The sequence below is a fragment of the Centruroides sculpturatus genome, unplaced genomic scaffold (assembly GCF_000671375.1).
Source record: "Centruroides sculpturatus isolate CEXI.00-Female unplaced genomic scaffold, Cexi_2.0 scaffold95, whole genome shotgun sequence".
NCBI classification, from domain to species: Eukaryota; Metazoa; Arthropoda; class Arachnida; order Scorpiones; family Buthidae; genus Centruroides; species Centruroides sculpturatus.
Genome location: NW_019384621.1, coordinates 85,353 through 105,880, shown reverse-complemented (window position 1 = coordinate 105,880; position 20,528 = coordinate 85,353). Strand labels below are relative to the sequence as shown.

Sequence of the window (20,528 nt, the reverse complement as noted above, 5' to 3'; positions counted from 1 at the left end):
ATTAGCAATTTGCAATTTACTGCATTTTCATTTTTTGCAAGAACTACCTGTAGAATGTCCTTTGAAATTTCAGATTGTTTTTAATAATTCTTAATAGATTCCTTTCATAAATTTGCAGGACTGCTGAATATTTTTGTAGATCATGTTGAATAGCTACATGAACTCTTTCAATATTCTCTGGGGTCTGAATGGTTTCAATACCACCTTTAAACTTTGATTGAATATTGTCTATTTGATTAAAATCATTCACTTATCTTAAAATTGTTTTCCTTGACAGTAAATCATCATGTCTTTCAACATTGAATTCTTTTTGAAAATTTTATTTGTTTGGACAATTGTTTCATTTCTTTTAATAATAAGTCTTTAATCCCTTTTTAAAAATATTTAATAGAAATATACTTTATTACACATTTGTAGAATATTATTACAATGAAAGGGTTATCACAAACATGAAACTATTAATGTCTTGTATATTTCCTAAAAATTTTGGCCTCTTGTGTTAATTAGTTAGGTGAACATCTTTTAAATACAGTGGTACCTCAGGATACGAATGTCTTAGCATACGAAATTTTCAGGATACGACACAAAATTCGAACATATTTTTGCTCCATGATACGAACAAAAACTCACCATACGACGTTACATTAGTTTGCAGTGCCATTTTTTTTATCACTTCTGTTTGTCGGTTTCAGTTCACGCGTTTGCTTCGTCATGGAAGGATCTCTTGATAAAGGAAATCTTGAGGTATTATCAGAAAGTGACTGATTTTATTGAAAAGAAACATCCTGAAAAGGTTCACACTGGTCGTATTGCTGCTCAGTTTAATGACATTTGCCTAAGTCATTTTTAGAAACATTTTAAAAAGTAGGCAAAGCCAAACCTCTTTGGATAGATATTTTACCAAGCGACCTCTATCCAGTGAAAGTGCTGGTGGAAGTGAAGGAAAGNTAAAGGAAATCTTGTATTATCAGAAAGTGACTGATTTTATTGAAAAGAAACATCCCAAAAATGTTCACACTGGCCGTATTGCTGCTCAGAGTAATGACATTTGCCTAAGTCATTTTAGAAACATTTTAAAAATAGGCAAAGCCAAACCTCTTTGGATAGATATTTTACCAAGCGACCTCTATCCAGTGAAAATGCTGGTAGAAGTGAAGGAAAGCAAAAAGCAGTGAATAAACATTTAAATAAATAAACATATATATATATAAAACAACACTAATTTTTTTATCTTTTCTAAGTTATTTTTAAGTTATTGTTAATTAAGTTATGTAAGTTAAGTTTATCATCATTTCCCTTCTCCCGCCACCAGTTTACACCTCCACTGCTGTCTATCCTCAAAGATAAAGTGCAAATAAAACTACAATTTTTAAATCAATTATTATTCTATTATGGTTATTTATACATTTAAAACTACAAAACGCATTTTTCAGTGTTTTCCTTACTATAGTTAATTTTTTTTAATGTACAACTTAGCTTTAATTTGAGTGTGTTTTTTGTGTTGCAACGAATTATTTGGTTTTATGTGTAATCGTATGGGGAAAAATGATTCACCTTACGACATTTTCATGATATGATCTCAGTTTCGGAATGGATTAATTTCATATCCTGAGGTACCACTGTATATGGCAAAAAATTATCCTGAAGAATTTATTACAAGACTCACACATAAACAAAAATATACAAAGCGATAAAATTTTAAAACTATTAGCTAACAAAATGATTTAAAAAACCATACACTTTGCTGTCAACGGTTTTACAATTGTGCTTTGAACATCTTGACAATATATTATGCAACACAGTAGGTTGTCTGAAATAGGTGTTGTTTCACAAATGTTGCTGTCAAAGAGCTTTATGGCTTTATTACCTTTCATACTACATCGATTAAAAAATTTAAGGCTTATCTTATATAAGAAGTTAGTTATAATCTGTCTTTCAGTTATTGTATTCTTATTGATTATTATCATATTGTAACCCCACTGACCACTTATGGTTGGTTAGTTGTTATGAGCTGGTAGGGATTAAGCTAGTTCAATAGTTCAAATGTCCAACCTCAGCGTACTGGTTGGACATTTGAACTATTTACGATATTTATTAACACCAAGATAGTTGCATCATCTATTGTCTATTTTAAAACCATCATTATGATTTATCAAATTATTATTTCTGCTTTTTTCTTTTATTATAGCAATATAAGGCATGTATGCTCAAATTATTTTCTTTTCAATGTATTCTTTTCTTTTTTTGATTATTTTTATAGTATTTTTATTAATTTTTGTATCCTTATTTACTGCAATGTTGATTGACAGTCGAAAAATCACTATTATACTTTATAGCTTTAATGTTCTTGAATCTGCGTTTTTAATTGACATTTGGTTTCCCCTATGTAAATATTAAACTAATTACTAGATTATTCAATCGGATCTACAATACTGGCACGATACCAAAAGACTGGTTAAAATCAACTTTTGTAACAATCCCTAAAACAAGTCATCCTAAAAGTTGTAGCGACTACAGACTCATTAGTCTTATGTGCCATGTTCTGAAGATATTTCTACATATTATAGAAATATGTAGAAATATATAACCAGGATATATAAAACATGTACACCAGGATATATAAAAAATGTGAAATTGATCTCAAGGAAACTCAATTTGGATTCAGAAATGCTTTTGGAACAAGAGAAGTGTTGTTTAGTATCAACGTCCTTCTCCAGAGATGTCATGAACAACAAAAAGACATATTTGCTTGTTTCATAGACTATGAAAAGGCTTTCGATAGTGTGAAACACTCCAAATTAATAGAGATCCTGCACCAATTTCAATTAGATGGCAAGGACATCAGAATAATTTAAAATTTATACTGGGGTCAAACAGCAGAAGTCAAGTTAGGAACAGTGAAAACAGCAGAAATTGAAATACAGAGAGGAGTCCGGCAGGGCTGCATTCTTTTGCCCCTATTGTTTAATCTGTACTCAGACAAAATCTTCAAAAATGCCTTAGAAAACTCAAATTATGGGATTAAAATCAACAGTGTGATTCTTAACGTCATTAGATATGCTGATGATACACTAATCATATGTGACAGCCTAGAAGGCTTACAGGTACTACTAAACAAAATTAACTCAGCAGGAATTGATGCCGGTCTCAAAATAAATGCAAACAAAACTAAATTTATGATTTTTAGTCAGACCCCACACAGAGAGGCACAACTTGTTCTTGACCAAAAAAAAATTAAACGGGTCAAACAGTTTAAATACTTGGGAAGCATAATTACAGAAAATCTCAGGGAAAATAGATCTCAGAAAATAGATTCAGGGAAAGAAATTAAATGCAGGATAGCAGCTGCTAGAACATCCTTCCAAAAAATGAAAACCCTGCTCTCAACGACAATTTAAATTTGAAATTGTGGCAACGAATGGCCGAATGTTATATTTGGTCAGTTCTCTTCTATGGTGTGGAAAGCTGGACATTAAAAAGGAATACAGAAAGAAGACTGGAGGCATTTGAGATGTGGATTCATAGAAGGATGCTGAGAGTCCCATGGACAGATCGAGTGACCAACAATGAAATTCTAAGCAGAGCAAGAACAAACAGAAAGTTGCTGTCAACAATCAAATGCAGAAAGATTGCATACTTGGGACATATCACTAGAGGAGAAAAATATAAAATCCCACAAGTAATCCTCAATGGAAAGATTGAGAGAAAGCATAAACGAGGCCAAAGACATTTATCATGGATGGACAATATTAAAAAATGGACAGGCATACAAAACATTGGAGAGGTAATGAGAATGGCCGAAGATAGGAACTCCCTCTCCTTGGTGATAGCCGACGTCCGGGGGACCGGGCATGGCACGTGAAGAAGAAGAATGTAAATATTCATATTTTTACTATTACAACTGAATTTATACACCACATCACTATGTTCAAATATACTATTAATTGTTTTTATTTTCTTATCTTTTTTATTATTAATTCAAGACATTATAGTATTAGTGCATTCTGGAATTAATTGGATATTATAATCTATCAATATCTTCATTCTTTCAGAAATGCCTTTTATATATGGAACTTTAAGTTGTTTGACTTTCTCTCATTTTTTTTCTCTGATTGTTTAGGACTTTAACTAATGTTTAATAATCTTTTTTAGATATTCATTCATTATGTAAATGTTTATAATTTTAGATATTTCTTTCTGTCTTATTTTTTCATTAGTGGTCCTGCATTCAATTTTGTCTATATACATATTAAAAGTATTTTTCTTTATATATTCTGATTAGAGGATTTGATCCCGGGATCTCGAAAATCGGAATCCCGGGATCCCGATAACTTTTCAGTCCCAAAATTTTCGGGATTAAGGTTTTCTAATCCCGAGATTTTCGGGATTGACATCATTTTTAAAAAAGTTGCAAAATAGACTGCATGAAGCGAAACGTTCAGTGCCAGTGCTTTTAACAGAATTGCTTGCCTATCATTTTAATATAAAATACAAGAAATTTTATTCCAAGCAAGCAGCAGAAATTAACCTAGCGGGCTTGCGATGCTTGCTTGGAATAAAACTTCTTGTATTTTCAACTAAAATGATAGGCAAGCAGTTCTCACTGGGTTACTTGGTAATATACTTCATTTTTGTATTTTTGAATTTTCGCGGGCGCCAATCGATTTTCTGGCGCAGTCGAGAGCACTACTCAGTGCGTTTTACCTGTCAATGTGTCAGCCATCTTGTTTTGCCAGTGTAGTTAATATAGACCCGACGCCTCTCGCTTAGGGGGGTCGACCTTAGGTGAAAAGGTTACGACCCTCGCCTTGCCCGCGATCTGTCAGGATGATGCGAGAAAGTCTTTTTACGTTTCGGGGTAGTGGTTTGCTGGACGCTGAGAGACTCACACAGAGACCGAATTTACAAAATTAACGCGTTTATTTTTAGAAAGACATGCTTACAATGATCGAAACAATCGGGATTGTAGCCTTTACTCCTACAATCCCGATCCGTGTCGACCGGACTGTTTTCTTCCATCCTCCCCGTGTCCTCGAAGCTTATAAGTATTTACTAACGATTCCTCCAACTTCCATCAAACCTAAACGCGTTTTCTCAGCAGCTGCATATATGTGCAACAAATTGAGAAGCAGACTTGGTGATGAGACACTGGATGCGTTGTTATTTCTCAGATCATATTTTCGCAATTCAAATTAGAATGTTCCTATTAGATTAGTTTTCTTTATATTTAAGAAAAATGTGACTGATTAATATTATTTTTAAATACTTTTTGCTAAGAAACTTACTTTACTACCTACTTACTAGGTTGTTATATGAAAGTAGTCTATTTAGTCGATGTTAAGAGAGATTTTTGTTAATTTTCAACGTTTATTTGCATAGTTTGTTACATAAAGGTTTTTTCAATTTATGTGAGCTTAAAGAGATCTCAGTGATGCTTAAAAAAGAATAAATTTAACATGAAACAGTGATTTTAAGTCTGGTTAGTCTGACTCTAAGTCTGATTAGTTAGAGTGATTAAATTAACCAGGTGTATACCGTAAAATATGTTGCCTTTTGTCTAAATTTTGATTTTTAATTTCTGTAAGATTTTCTTATTTTTTATTAACCCTCAATACCGAAATAATCCCGGAATCCCGGAATTGAATAAGTATAATCCCGAAATCCCGGGATTAGAAATAAGGACCGGGATCGAATGCCCTAATTCTGATATTTCAGAATAATAATTGATTATTTCATGAACATTGCATTCATTTTCATATTTTTGTAAAATTAATTTATCATTTTTTCTCTTTATTGTTATATCTAAAAATGGTATCATATTATTTTCTTTTTGTATCTCAAACTATATATTTAGGTCCTATCTTATTAATACTATCCACAAGATTATTTATATTAACCATATTATTTTCATATTTAATGATACTATTGTCTACATATCTGTTATATAGAACAATTCCTGGTATTTGACTAATGTTTTTGTCATATTCTAACATGCATAGTTCTGCCAATATTGGAGCTATCCTGGATCCCATAGGGAGGCCTCATATTTGAGTGTACCATTTTCCATCATTTATAAAGTGGTTATTTTATATAGCAAAAACCATAAATGTAATTAACCACTTAAGGCAATTTATATTCTCTAACATATTTATAATTCTATTCAAAGATATTGAGGGATACGTGTTAATATCTAGTTATGCTATCTTGTATTGAGGCTTAATATCTATTCGTTTTAATTTATTTAGTAACATATCTGTATTTTTTATGCTAACATTCAATATAGTTAATTCATTTAGCTTAGTTTTTGCAAAAGATTTCAGATTATATAACATATATTCATGTATATTCACTAATGGTCTGTAGCTGATAGGGTCTTTATGTGTTTTTCATTCTAATTTTTATAGTTGGTGCTCTACAACCTAAAGTACACATATATTTTCCTTCCTCTTTTGTTATTAAATGTTCTCTTATCAATTTAGCTGTGTATTTCTTTAATTTTTGTTGTATCCCTTTCCTTTGGTGCTCTTCCAGTTCTCTGTAGATATTCTCACATACAATATTTTTAATAATTGTATTATGTTGATCTATAGTCATTATGACTAATTGTTTTGATTTGTTCACTTTACCATTATTAGATTATGTGATCTCAAAAAAACTACTTACTTTTTTTAATGTCATTTTTAAATCTTCAGATCTCTTTGCTTATTTGGTACATTATATCCTATTATTATATCTTGTAGTTTTTCCATTATATCCAATTGGTGCAATTTTTTATGACATTTTCTATATTGACAATTAAATTTTTTTTTTTTTTTGGTATTTCTTCAGTTATTGTAATCAATCCCTTTCCATTTCTAATGAATTATTTTACCATATAAACACATCAATGAATTGGAAATTTGTCCATTATAACAAAATATCCAAGTTTAATGACAAACTGACAAATGTCACGTGATTAATGTTTTCATGACAACTGATTTAAAATGAATGAAAGCAGATGCTGAACCCTGTTTAATTTATTGATAACTTGCATACAAAGAAAATTTTATTTTTAAATTGATTTTAGAATTTTCTTAATTAGTTTTCAGTTTAAATCAGCAATTGAAAATTAATTAAGTTGTACTAAACACTAGAATTGAAGAAAAAAATTACAAAAAGAAGTCCAAAATTATTTGACTTAGTATTTTTGGTACATCTTGGCTCAATTGTCAGATAAATTGAAGTCCAGTTGTATACCTCTAAAGACTCAAAAGTTAAAGTGAATGTTTTCAAAGGATATAGAAGCTTAAACATCTTAAATGAACATTTAGAGGAACAGCTTATTTTAAACAAAGAATTGAATTAAGCTTAATCAATCCGTAAAACACTGTTAAATTAAGGTAACTAAAAATATTTATGATAAGTTTCATTAAATTTCTAGGTGAATTAATCTTCAACATTCATTTAAGATGTTTAATTTTCTAACATATCAACATTCTTTTGGAGATATGTGATTTAGGCTTCAATGTAGCTGATGATAGAGTATAGATGAAATATAAATAATTTTGGACTTTTTAACTTGCTGCTTTTATGCTCAAAAAATGCCTTTAAGGAATCATATTTTTAATATGGTTTATTAAAAATTAATTTTTAAATTTTGTGTTTATTTGTAATTTTAAATTTGTTTATTAAGCTATTAGAAGATCTTTAGCTCTTTTTTATTTCATTGATGTTCTGACACTTACTGAATATATTTTTAGATTATAAACAGTCTCTTGTATAATTTTAATAATGCAAATGAATTTTTTTCAGCTGTTTCACCACCAAAAGAAAAAAAACCTGCTGAGGCTGTTGAACCTAAACAATCTGAACCTGAAAAAGTACCAGAGCCTTCTAAAGCCACAGAAGTTGAATCTGCTAAGGTACCTGAAACACCTAAAGTAGCAGAAGTTGAAGCTCCTAAAGAACCTGAACCATCTGTAAAAGCACCAACTATTAAAGGAAAAGTACCTGAATTTAGTAGTTATTTAAAGCCTGCTCAATTTTATGAAGGAGAATCTGGACAATTGATTGCCAAAGTCACTGGAGAGCCCATGCCAAAAATTAAATGGTATATAAATAATGTTTACATTCGTTTATATATTTTTTTTAATCTTAAAATTTTACACTTTTTTTGGGATTAAAGTTTTTTAATGAAATGTTACTTACTAGTGATGTAACGAATATTCGGCTACTATTTGGTATTCGGCCTATTCGGCCGAATACCGAATATTTAATCACTATTCAGCTGAATACTGAATACCTGAAAACAGGAGTAAGAAATAACAAAAACAGTAAATTAATCATTTTGGTATTTAGATTTAATGTTATCGGGTTAGTGTTCTTTGTTTATATTTATTTATAACTGATAACATGCACAAAATAAAAAAGAACATAATATTAGTCACTTGTATTCACAATTTATAATTACAAAGATCAGCACATGTACCCACCAATTTGTTTGAGAATTGTCGCATATCTGAGGGTCTGACCCTGCCTATCCTTCTTTTTAAGTGCTCGTCTTTGCTCTTCCCTTTCTCTTTCCTCTATTGCTCTAGTCCACGTATGCCTATGCATACATCATAATACGCCCTCACGATACTTTCGATTCGTCACTTTTCCGTCGTAGATTTCCAATTTTACAATTAAGTGACTCATAGCCTGGTGATAACAGAGAAAAGAGACAAATAGGGCGTCAGTATAAGTCACAGTTATGATTTCACAGATTCGAAACGGCTTGGTAGCCCGAACGACCCCAGGCTTTTGCCTGTGCACGCTAAGTGACTTTCATTACAAGCATTTAGCTTTCCGAAGTCTATGACAACAATTGTTTGGCATTAACGGCCGCGAATTTTGTGCCAATAAGCTTCCTCGACTTGTTCGAGGCAGCTTATTGAGTTGATAACATAATCGACTTGTTCGATTTTTATCAACTCAATTTCATATTTATTTTCACATTTTCACTTTGCGGTCCTTCTCTGTTCTTCTTCCGTTATTTACATGTGTAGGTCATTTCATTGTTATCCACATATCATATCATCACTTATCACATACTGCCGTGATGCTCTTGTCTGAACTGTCAAGAATTAACGCGATTGGCGAAGCGTAGTGACAGTGGGCCAATAGAGAGCAGGGTCCTTGCCATAATGCGGTTTGCGCACCAATTTTTGTACGTGCATTAATCAAGCCGAATAGTTCAGCCGAATATTCGGCTATTCAGCCACGCACCTGGCCGAATATACTATTCGTTGCAACACTATTACTTACATATTTTTTAATATGTTTACTTCTAGTATATACATATACAAATATTAGACTACTAAATAAAAAAATAAAATGATGAACAGGGCAGTATGGGCAATATAAAACTAAGAATTTGTACATTACAATCTAATACAATATATTGTTTTGAGAAATGTATAAGTAAATAAAAATATGAATTTTGTTATATAATGTTATCTATTTTCAATTTTTAGTAAATAACATAACAAAATTAAATTTTATGATTTTATAAATAAAAGGTACTAATTTTCATATTTAAAATTTACTTGATTAGAAAAGTATTTTTAAAATCATAATCTTTAATTTGGCCATTACAGTAAGAAATTTATTTTAATTTATTAATTGCATGTGCTGAAAATATACTGATTAATTGAAAAAATATTAAAATAAGAATAATAATTTGTAGTTGATTTGTTAAATTTTAGAAAGATCTAGATCAGTGTTTCTCAACCTCTAACGAATCATCACCCCCTTCAACAAAACTGTTACGTAGTATCATCTTTTTCACTTCAAAATTCCAATACCAAGGGCCAAGGCTAACGCCAAATTCGTACTGAATTGAATAGACTAGTGACTAGTATAATGTTATTTGTTTAATTATTGTACGATATAATGAATAAAATATCTAATTATTCTTAATATAATGTTTTACTATATCACCCAGAAAATCGTTTTTGTCCCTCAAAATATAAATTGTTACTAATCGCCTTCTCAACATGGAAAAACACCCACATGGGAGTGATATCGCCTCCGTTGAGAAATACTGATCTAGATATATTGTTAAGGAAATCATTAATATGATATACAGTAAAATCTGTCTATGGTGACCACCGACAGTTGCTTCAAAAAGTGGTCTTTTAGACAGGTGGTCATATTAATTAAATCGGAAAAAAGAAAGTTTGCATTATAATCGAGGAAATGCGACTATAGTATTAACCTTTAAAATATTGGTGTTAAATCTGTCTTATAAAATCACGACGACTCCTGTAAATCGAGTTACAGTATTCGATAAGAATAAAATACAATACCAATATAGCCCTATCATTGAAAATATTTGCTTATTTTTGCTCATCTCCAGTTTTGCTTAGTAGAAATGGCTAAAAAGTATGCAAAATACGTACGGAAATACGTTATTACAGGACCACCTGTATTGGTAGGGCTATATTGGTATTGTATTTTATTCTTATCGGATACTGTAACTCGATTTACAGGAGTCGTCGTGATTTTATAAGACAGATTTAATACCAATATTTTAAAGGTTAATACTATAGTCGCATTTCCTCGATTATAATGCACACTTTCTTTTTTCCGACTTAATTAATTTGACTTGGTTGTAATTAATAATAAAACGATTTTATTATTTTTATCATTATACAATTTCATTACATTCCGCGATTGTGATTGCAGAATCGAAAAAGGAAGGTTGCCTGTAAAACTGATTTTTGCATTAATGCGTTTATTGTTTTTTGAATACTTTGCATGCAAAAATTACTTGGATATTATTTTTTTTTAAATATTGTGGAAATAATGTAGATTGATACAGAAACTATTTATTGCACATGTACTGTATATAAGCTTCAAAAAAATATAATAATAATAATAATAATAATAAAATTTATTTTATTTATTTATTATTATTATTATTAAACGATGAGATCAACCGATTAATTGTATTGTCTACAATATTTTATACCTCCAAGGAAAATACTGTAGGTGTACAGTAAAATAAATTTTGTTTTCCCAGTTAAACTTCGCCACTAATTGCCGTTGCGATAAACCATTTTCACTTTCTCTGATAATTTTAACATGATCTTCTAACGACAGCACTTTGCATTTCTTTCGTTTTTCAGATATTTTCCAACAAACTGAAATGAATTTCCTTTGTTGCTTGACTAATTTATTAACACCTGTACCTAATTTCAACGGTGGGAGAAGTGCCCGGGATGGGTTCGAACGAGAGTTTAGACTAATTTATTATATTAGGAGGGGGGAAACGTTGTTGAGATGGGTTCAAACAATAGTTTAGACCAGATATATTCGCGAAAGTGGTCACTTATTACAGGTGTTGTATGTTGTTTCGGACCAAAAATCAATGTCCACGGTTGCGTTACACAGGTGGTCGTTTCATACAGGTAACTTATACGAAGACTCTATGAATAAACTATTCCGTGGGGGAAATTTTTGCCCATTTTGAAAGGTGCCTGTCGAATGCAGGTGGTCGCCTAAGCAGTTTTCACTGTATTTTGATTTTATGAATTTTTTATGATGAATATTTATAAAATTGAACATTTCGAATTACTTGACATATTACATTAATTGCATTAAATTTTGAGAAAATTACTTAAAATACAAAATCTAATATATTATTTTAATAAGCAAATATTTTTTTTCAGCTTTCATTACTTTTATTGCATATAAATTTTACAAAAAGATATAAATCAAGCAAATGGAATAATTTAATCTTTCATAACAAATTTTAAAAAGAATCACAAAGTATTAAAATATTCCAAGTTTGTTTACCTTTATTTCTGTTATCAAAGTAGCAAAATATTGTTACAAATAAACTAAAAAAAATTGGTTGTTAAAAAATTTTTTAACTGTTAATATGACTATGAATAAGCACATTAAATTTTATTTTAAAGGTTATTTTAGTATTGCATATTCAAAACTATATATTTTAGGTTGAAAAATGGAAAGCCTATTTTGCCCTCTGATCATATTAAATTATCAGAAAGCCCTGACGGCACTGTTACACTAACGTTTGATAAAGTTACCCCGGATGATGCAGGAAAATATACACTAGTAATAAGTAATGAAGCAGGTGAAGAAAAAAGTGAAGCACCAGTAGCAGGTAAATATTATTTTATTAATAGTTAAAATTTGATGTATATATTAAATTATAAGGTAATTAAAGAAGGATTATGTTATTGAGCTAATAACGGTTGTAATATTAATCAATTACCAAATGGTTTGACACTAGAGGGAGGTGTGAGAAATCAAGTTCAATATGGTTGATTTATCGAACAATTATCAACTGCAGGTTGGTGAAACCTGCTCACAGTGTTATTGGATGGCTATAGGAGGGCTAATTATTGAGTGGGGAGGTTGTGAGTAAGTCAATAGGAGTCTGTTCTTTAAAATAATAAAATTGACTTCCATTTTAACAAATAAAAGTATATTTAATAAACCAAATAAAATTTAAAATACAAATGGATATATACAAAGTAACCTAGAGGGCATTAACTTATCTAAATATAATGCTATTGTGAGAGTAGCCGGGGTTACGGAGTAGATAGTACTCGTGTAACACTTAATCGGCACTATTCCGCGAGAATAGTTCTCCGAGTTTCGGATCGAGAGATCCGATCTTAAAAGTTTTATAGGAGGGCGATAATCGCTAGTTGATCAGAACTGCGAAGTTCCGATGTTCGTCAGGTTCCCGACACCAGTTTGTCAATTTTCTCATTGCGCGGACAAACACGCGTATGAGATCTGATTCAGAATCAATTTAAGAGACATTTAAGTAAATTTAACAAGAGTAAATTTAATAATTCAAAACAAAACGAATACAAATTTCAACAAGCGAGGGATATCAATAAGACAATTAAGCCACACGAGATATAGTCTAAGACTTATTCTATACTGATGCGCGATCGAGAGAGAGAGCTCACAAAAATCGTTATAAAACATACAACCTGATTCAGTTGACGTTCGTCTTCTTCTCTGTCTGTAAGGGACACCTTGTAGATAGAGTTCATTTACTTCTTCGTACGGGAGATCAATACGTGCACAAATATAAAAGTATCTTTACTAAGTTCAGACTCGGGACTTAGTCTATGGGACTCGTTTAAGGGCGTTGGTCATCAGGAGGAAACTGTGTGGAGTTTGACGCTTAGGATCTGTCGAAGCACTCCCCGTTGAACTCCTCGNGGTCGTTTCATACAGGTAACTTATACGAAGACTCTATGAATAAACTATTCCGTGGGGGAAATTTTTGCCCATTTTGAAAGGTGCCTGTCGAATGCAGGTGGTCGCCTAAGCAGTTTTCACTGTATTTTGATTTTATGAATTTTTTATGATGAATATTTATAAAATTGAACATTTCGAATTACTTGACATATTACATTAATTGCATTAAATTTTGAGAAAATTACTTAAAATACAAAATCTAATATATTATTTTAATAAGCAAATATTTTTTTTCAGCTTTCATTACTTTTATTGCATATAAATTTTACAAAAAGATATAAATCAAGCAAATGGAATAATTTAATCTTTCATAACAAATTTTAAAAAGAATCACAAAGTATTAAAATATTCCAAGTTTGTTTACCTTTATTTCTGTTATCAAAGTAGCAAAATATTGTTACAAATAAACTAAAAAAAATTGGTTGTTAAAAAATTTTTTAACTGTTAATATGACTATGAATAAGCACATTAAATTTTATTTTAAAGGTTATTTTAGTATTGCATATTCAAAACTATATATTTTAGGTTGAAAAATGGAAAGCCTATTTTGCCCTCTGATCATATTAAATTATCAGAAAGCCCTGACGGCACTGTTACACTAACGTTTGATAAAGTTACCCCGGATGATGCAGGAAAATATACACTAGTAATAAGTAATGAAGCAGGTGAAGAAAAAAGTGAAGCACCAGTAGCAGGTAAATATTATTTTATTAATAGTTAAAATTTGATGTATATATTAAATTATAAGGTAATTAAAGAAGGATTATGTTATTGAGCTAATAACGGTTGTAATATTAATCAATTACCAAATGGTTTGACACTAGAGGGAGGTGTGAGAAATCAAGTTCAATATGGTTGATTTATCGAACAATTATCAACTGCAGGTTGGTGAAACCTGCTCACAGTGTTATTGGATGGCTATAGGAGGGCTAATTATTGAGTGGGGAGGTTGTGAGTAAGTCAATAGGAGTCTGTTCTTTAAAATAATAAAATTGACTTCCATTTTAACAAATAAAAGTATATTTAATAAACCAAATAAAATTTAAAATACAAATGGATATATACAAAGTAACCTAGAGGGCATTAACTTATCTAAATATAATGCTATTGTGAGAGTAGCCGGGGTTACGGAGTAGATAGTACTCGTGTAACACTTAATCGGCACTATTCCGCGAGAATAGTTCTCCGAGTTTCGGATCGAGAGATCCGATCTTAAAAGTTTTATAGGAGGGCGATAATCGCTAGTTGATCAGAACTGCGAAGTTCCGATGTTCGTCAGGTTCCCGACACCAGTTTGTCAATTTTCTCATTGCGCGGACAAACACGCGTATGAGATCTGATTCAGAATCAATTTAAGAGACATTTAAGTAAATTTAACAAGAGTAAATTTAATAATTCAAAACAAAACGAATACAAATTTCAACAAGCGAGGGATATCAATAAGACAATTAAGCCACACGAGATATAGTCTAAGACTTATTCTATACTGATGCGCGATCGAGAGAGAGAGCTCACAAAAATCGTTATAAAACATACAACCTGATTCAGTTGACGTTCGTCTTCTTCTCTGTCTGTAAGGGACACCTTGTAGATAGAGTTCATTTACTTCTTCGTACGGGAGATCAATACGTGCACAAATATAAAAGTATCTTTACTAAGTTCAGACTCGGGACTTAGTCTATGGGACTCGTTTAAGGGCGTTGGTCATCAGGAGGAAACTGTGTGGAGTTTGACGCTTAGGATCTGTCGAAGCACTCCCCGTTGAACTCCTCGAATTCGGACTAATTTCCCTTATATCTCCTGAATTTCGACCAATCATCGGCCAGTAACTCTTTCGTGAGAACGGACGAAAGGGGAATGAATGAGGGGTAACCATTTCCCATCTGAGTGAGATTTTTAACCCGATAAGGGAAAGTCAGAGGATGTTCTCTTCTGTGAAAGGAAGTAGCATCTGTTATCTGGTTTTTTTCCACGTCCAAAACAGTATTTTTCTCACAAAACTAAAGTAATATTTGATGACAATATTTTTAACAAATATTAATAAATTCACTATTTAGACCCAGGGGCCTTTCGGATCTCACACTATTACTATATATTGAGAGTTTACAATAAATATTAGTATAATGCCTCAGTTATATATATATATCTTTGAGAGATGGGAATCATAGGTGATCAGACACAAAATTAATATATATATCAATTACTATAAAATACACGTATAGTTTGGCACCTAAACTTCTTTTATAAAAATATTCTCTTCCAATGAGAATTAAGTAATTTGACCATCTGATGGGATGTCAAGATGAGTCTTATTTAGTCAGATATTTAGTCATAGGAGAGATAACGATCTCTCTCAGGAACTAACAGTCAAAAAGGAAATGTTTGTTCCTTGTTCTCCTTGACTTTTTTATAAAATAAAAGTTTTGAATTTAATATCGAAATATTATATTGATTTAAAATCTGATAAAAATACCAATTCAATATTCAGATTCTCACTGAGGCATTAGGGGCCATCTCTTAATAAATTTAATAATTATAATTTTTAATTAAATAATTAAGATTACTGGAAGAAAATAATTGGCCCAGAGTGGGACTCGAACTCACAACTTCCACTTACCCTGTGATAGGTATCAGGTTTAGTAGAGTTGTTTGTTGATAAGTGAATATTTTCCCAAAACAGAAATTTCCAGATTTTACCTGTTTATTGAACTCTGTTTCAGTTTGTTATTTTATACACAAAGTTTTAATCTTAGTTTATTATATATATATTTTTTAAAATTAAGATTATTTGACTTGAATTGTAATATGCTAATCCAATTTGTAAAGTTTACTTTCTAAATATATTTCTAATTATATAAGTTTGGTTTCTTCTTTGATTAATTTGGTTATTTAATATTTACATAATTTTAAAATAATATTTTCATATGTCAGTTTCAATAATATGATGAAAATTTATTTACAATTTTAATTTTAAAAAATTAGATTCTTTCTTGTGACATATTTCCAGATTATCTTTTGTATTTAAAAATCTTCTAATCCGAATACCGGTATTCTTATAAAAATCGTACTTACTCAACCTTTATTGTACGTAACACGCACAAGAAATTAGATTATATTTAAAACTAAACGTGCATTCGAAGAATGAAATCCAATAATTTAACCTGAAGCAGACCTCGACTGAGGCCGAAAACGTTTGTTTTACAAATAATTTACAAGTACCGGACAATAAAGGTTGAGTAAGTACGATTTTTATAAGAATACCGGTATTCGGATTAGAAGATTTTTAATTTACAAAGCTATGCCGGCTAACGCATACAAAAGACTGGTGCTAACCCTAACTAGGGCTAGAGCAAAATTGGATTTCTTATTAGAATGTCAGAGAAAAAGGGTCTTCCCAATGTCCATATACCGCATATATCTCCCAAAAGGATGTGAATCCCTGTTACCGAAATTAAGACATCTCTGTTTAAGGAAAGCAATTAGAACAACAAGAAGGTGCGTGTATTCCAAGCTCGATAAACTAATTAAGGAGGAAAATATTCTATTCGGGCAAAATGTATCAGCATTACAGGAAGCAAACAAAAGGGCCGTTATATATCAAGAAATTTTAGAAAGGAGCCTGGCCGTAAAATACAAGAAGAAAATGAATTGGATTTTAAAAAAGCAGAGACCGCTCGGGAAGGTAGCACCTATAATCCCATTAGTATGTTGGGATAACATATCTCCACCTGATTATCTTATTGACGCCTTAGCGAATGGCCCAATGTACACTCCAGGAACCCCTAAGCCAATATTGGACAGTGTGATGCCACATATTGAAAAGATGATCGTGGGCATGAAGGACACTCACANTAACAATCAGTAATAAATATGTACATAAAACACTCACAGACAAGTCTAAACCAGCCGCTTTATGAGCACGCACTGAATAACGCTCGTAAACAAGAGGAAATAGAAAAGAGTGTGCATCGAGATTGCGCTTGTGCAAGATTAGCAACATGTAGATATATCAACATTGAAAAAAAGTTTTTTTTTGCCGTTATAGCGAAACATTTTAGGCCGTAAATCGAAAACGTGCCTTAATTGAAGAGGGCCGTTATAGCGAAATGCCGTATAAAGAGCGGCCGTATAGCGAGGTATGGGTGTATTATTTAATTGAAAACAGTACATATTTATTATTATACATATGTATTTTATATAAAAGTGATTATTATTTTGCTAAATATATTCATAAGTTACAGTATATGCCTCATGTTTGAATTAATTTTAAACAATTAAAATATTCCTCTATTTGCAGACTATCTGTATATACCAAATACACTAAGGTGAAATCTATTCCCATTTCATTAAGGTACTTGCACATGAACTATATTTACTTCTATACATCATTTTGAAGCTTAATGATGTACTGTAGATGAACTGCAATTTCATTTTTAGCATAGTGTTGTCTCTTCTTGCTATTCCAGCTATCAAACTCATACAAAATCTAGTACAAAAATGATTCTGAAAATAACTTTTTGAGTTGATATTCTTTTGTTGATTTTTGTTATTTTTTAATTTTTATTGATTCACAATTATGCTTTAATTATGTTATTAATGGAAAGACTATTGTAAATTAAATTTTGGTCAGGACTGGCATAATACCTTTCAAATAAAGTGGCACCTAAGTGAAGAATACTTATGAGTAGGTGGAAAAGAAATGAAAAACTATGTTTGATGAAATGTTATTTTCTTAGATATTCACTTCTACACGTAAATTAACTGTAAAAGTATTTACATGGTTATTTGAACCTCCTCAGAGTAACAAAGAGAACACATTTTGGATATGTTTGTTAATATTAGGCTTTGTTAAAATTAACCATAGACAGAATCAAATCTATCTATACAGTAGACCCCCCTATAACACTGTAGATAATTCCGTGTTATATGAATTCCACGTTGTACGAGTCACTTAGATTTTATAAATATGTGAGCCATTCACAGCCTGGCATGTATTTGTAAAATCTAAGTGACTCGTACAACATGGAATTCATATAACACGGAATTATGTTATAGGGGTGTACTGTATATAAAAATACGTTAAGATGAAATCTATTTCCTATTTTTTAAAGTAATAATGTTGTATATTGAGAAATTTTATAATCTTAAATTTATTTACATAAAATTTATTAATGTATTTGCTATTTTATTTTTCTTATTTATTTGTAACTTAAAAGAATTTTTACAGGAAATATTTTGCTGGGTACAACTAGTTTTACATATTTTTGATAGATAAAGCAGGAGACAACTATCTTTTGGTGCTGCTTTAATGAATAAAATTAAAATAAGAGCAAAAAGGAAGCACTTTAAATAAATTTATCATTATTAGGCAGAAGATAAAATTTAAATAGACTTAAGTACAAATACAGTGGAACCTCGGTACACGACCTTAATCCATTCCTGATGTTTGGACGTATACCGAACCAACTTTTCCCATAAGAACTGATTAATCCATTCTCGTGTAAAAAAAATGGCTAGCTTTAAACACCTCGCTTTCCTGGCTAGTTCCTGCTTGATTTTTCATGAGATCAACATGTATCTTTTTAGCTTTCTCGCAAATAATTGCTTCTGATATGCTGTTGCCAGCACACTGTTTTTCAGTTATCCAAAGCAAAAGCAATTTCTCACATGATCTAATGTCTTCGATCTCTGTTTAGAAATTGATTTAACCCCTTTCACAACTTTAGCAGATTTAATAATGTCTTTATTTTTCACGATTGTTGATATCGTCGTTCTCGGAATACGGTATGCAACAGTTAAATCTCGAACACACATGCCACCTTCATATTTCTCAATGATCTCTTTTTTCAGTTCCATTGTGATTATAGTCATTTTTTTAGTTTTCTGTTGCTTTTCATTTGCCTTTTTGCAATTCATGATTAATAAAAATAGTAAAATTTTACTTACAAATTAAAATCAGAAGAAATTTAACAAAGTTATAAACTGTGGCACCACGAACATCTAGTCTGGCCTAGTACACTGATAGTGCTACTTGTTCATAGATGGTGCTTATAATTGAATTAAGTGGTATACTGAACAAAAGTTGTATACCAAGCAAAATTTGTTTCGTCCAAACAGGATGTATTCCAAATTGGACGTATTCTGAAGCAGACATATACCAAGGTACCACTGTATTCTGAAATATCAGTAAAATATAAAACNTGTTTTATCTCAGTGTATATCACTCTTATCTTTACATATTTGCTCTCTTTCATATAAAATATATAAAATATTACATATATAAGTATATATATAATGTTTTAAAAAGATATTCTAAAATTAGAAAGTATAGAAAATGAAGTTGAGGAAAGTAAATAATAAATATAATTCATTAAAACTTGTTTATAATTCAGTATTTATTTTTTGATGTTTGATTAATTTATTTATAGTTATTCCAGCAACAAAGAAAACAGACAAAGCACCAAAATTTAAAATTGTTGAAGGTTTACAACCACTTATGGTACCTGAAGGAGAACCTGGTAGATTCCAAATAAAAGTTTCAGGTGAAGGAAAGCCTATAATTATATGGTATGTCCTTTTTAATTTTTAATGTAAATATATAACTATCACAATATTCACTGTATGAGAAAATTTATATGTACTAGTTTTATCTTGAATTTATCAACTAATTGTAAACATTTCTTTTCATTTGTTATTTTTTATTTAATCTAAAATAATATTTAATGAAAATCATAATGCAAAAAAACATTAAAATTTATTAAGTATTATAGTATTAAATATTCCATTTTTTGAGAATTTGATTGCATATAAAAATATTTTTGATTTAATTAATATTAAACTTCAATATAATACCTATTAAAAATTGATAAAAATGATACCAATTTTTAATAGTTTGTTTAAAAATTCTTAAATAAAAATCAACTTTTAAAAATGTGTTTATTAGATATATAAATTATATTTTTGAAACTGTTTTAGTTTCATTTCAGTTTTGTTATTATCTTAGTTGTTAAAGATATCCAATATTTTTTCCTTGGTTTTGCTAAGGATATTAGTTATTGGATATCCTCAGCAAAAGTCTACATCAGAACAAAGTCAATGTTGGATGTCCTGAACAAAAAGAGCATCAGATTAAACAATTTTTGTTTGATCTAATGCTCTTTCATAACGGATGTCATTTATTTTTCAAATTTTTTGACTGAAGCTGTTCTTAAAGTAAAATAAAAACATTTCTTAATAAAAAGAAATTTTTGATATTCTGA

The 20,528-nt window shown here is 30.5% G+C and overlaps 1 protein-coding gene across 1 annotated transcript in view; it reads left to right on the top strand.

Moving 5' to 3' along the window:
* The window catches only part of LOC111625482 (muscle M-line assembly protein unc-89-like), a 230,921-nt gene that overhangs the window by 168,126 nt on the left and 42,267 nt on the right, over window positions 1-20,528 (top strand). The window contains exons 38-40 of the mRNA XM_023368634.1: window positions 7,792-8,089; window positions 11,982-12,151; window positions 19,698-19,836. Of these exons, the coding sequence (XP_023224402.1) occupies window positions 7,792-8,089; window positions 11,982-12,151; window positions 19,698-19,836 (607 nt within the window). The remainder of the gene's footprint in view (window positions 1-7,791; window positions 8,090-11,981; window positions 12,152-19,697; window positions 19,837-20,528) is intronic.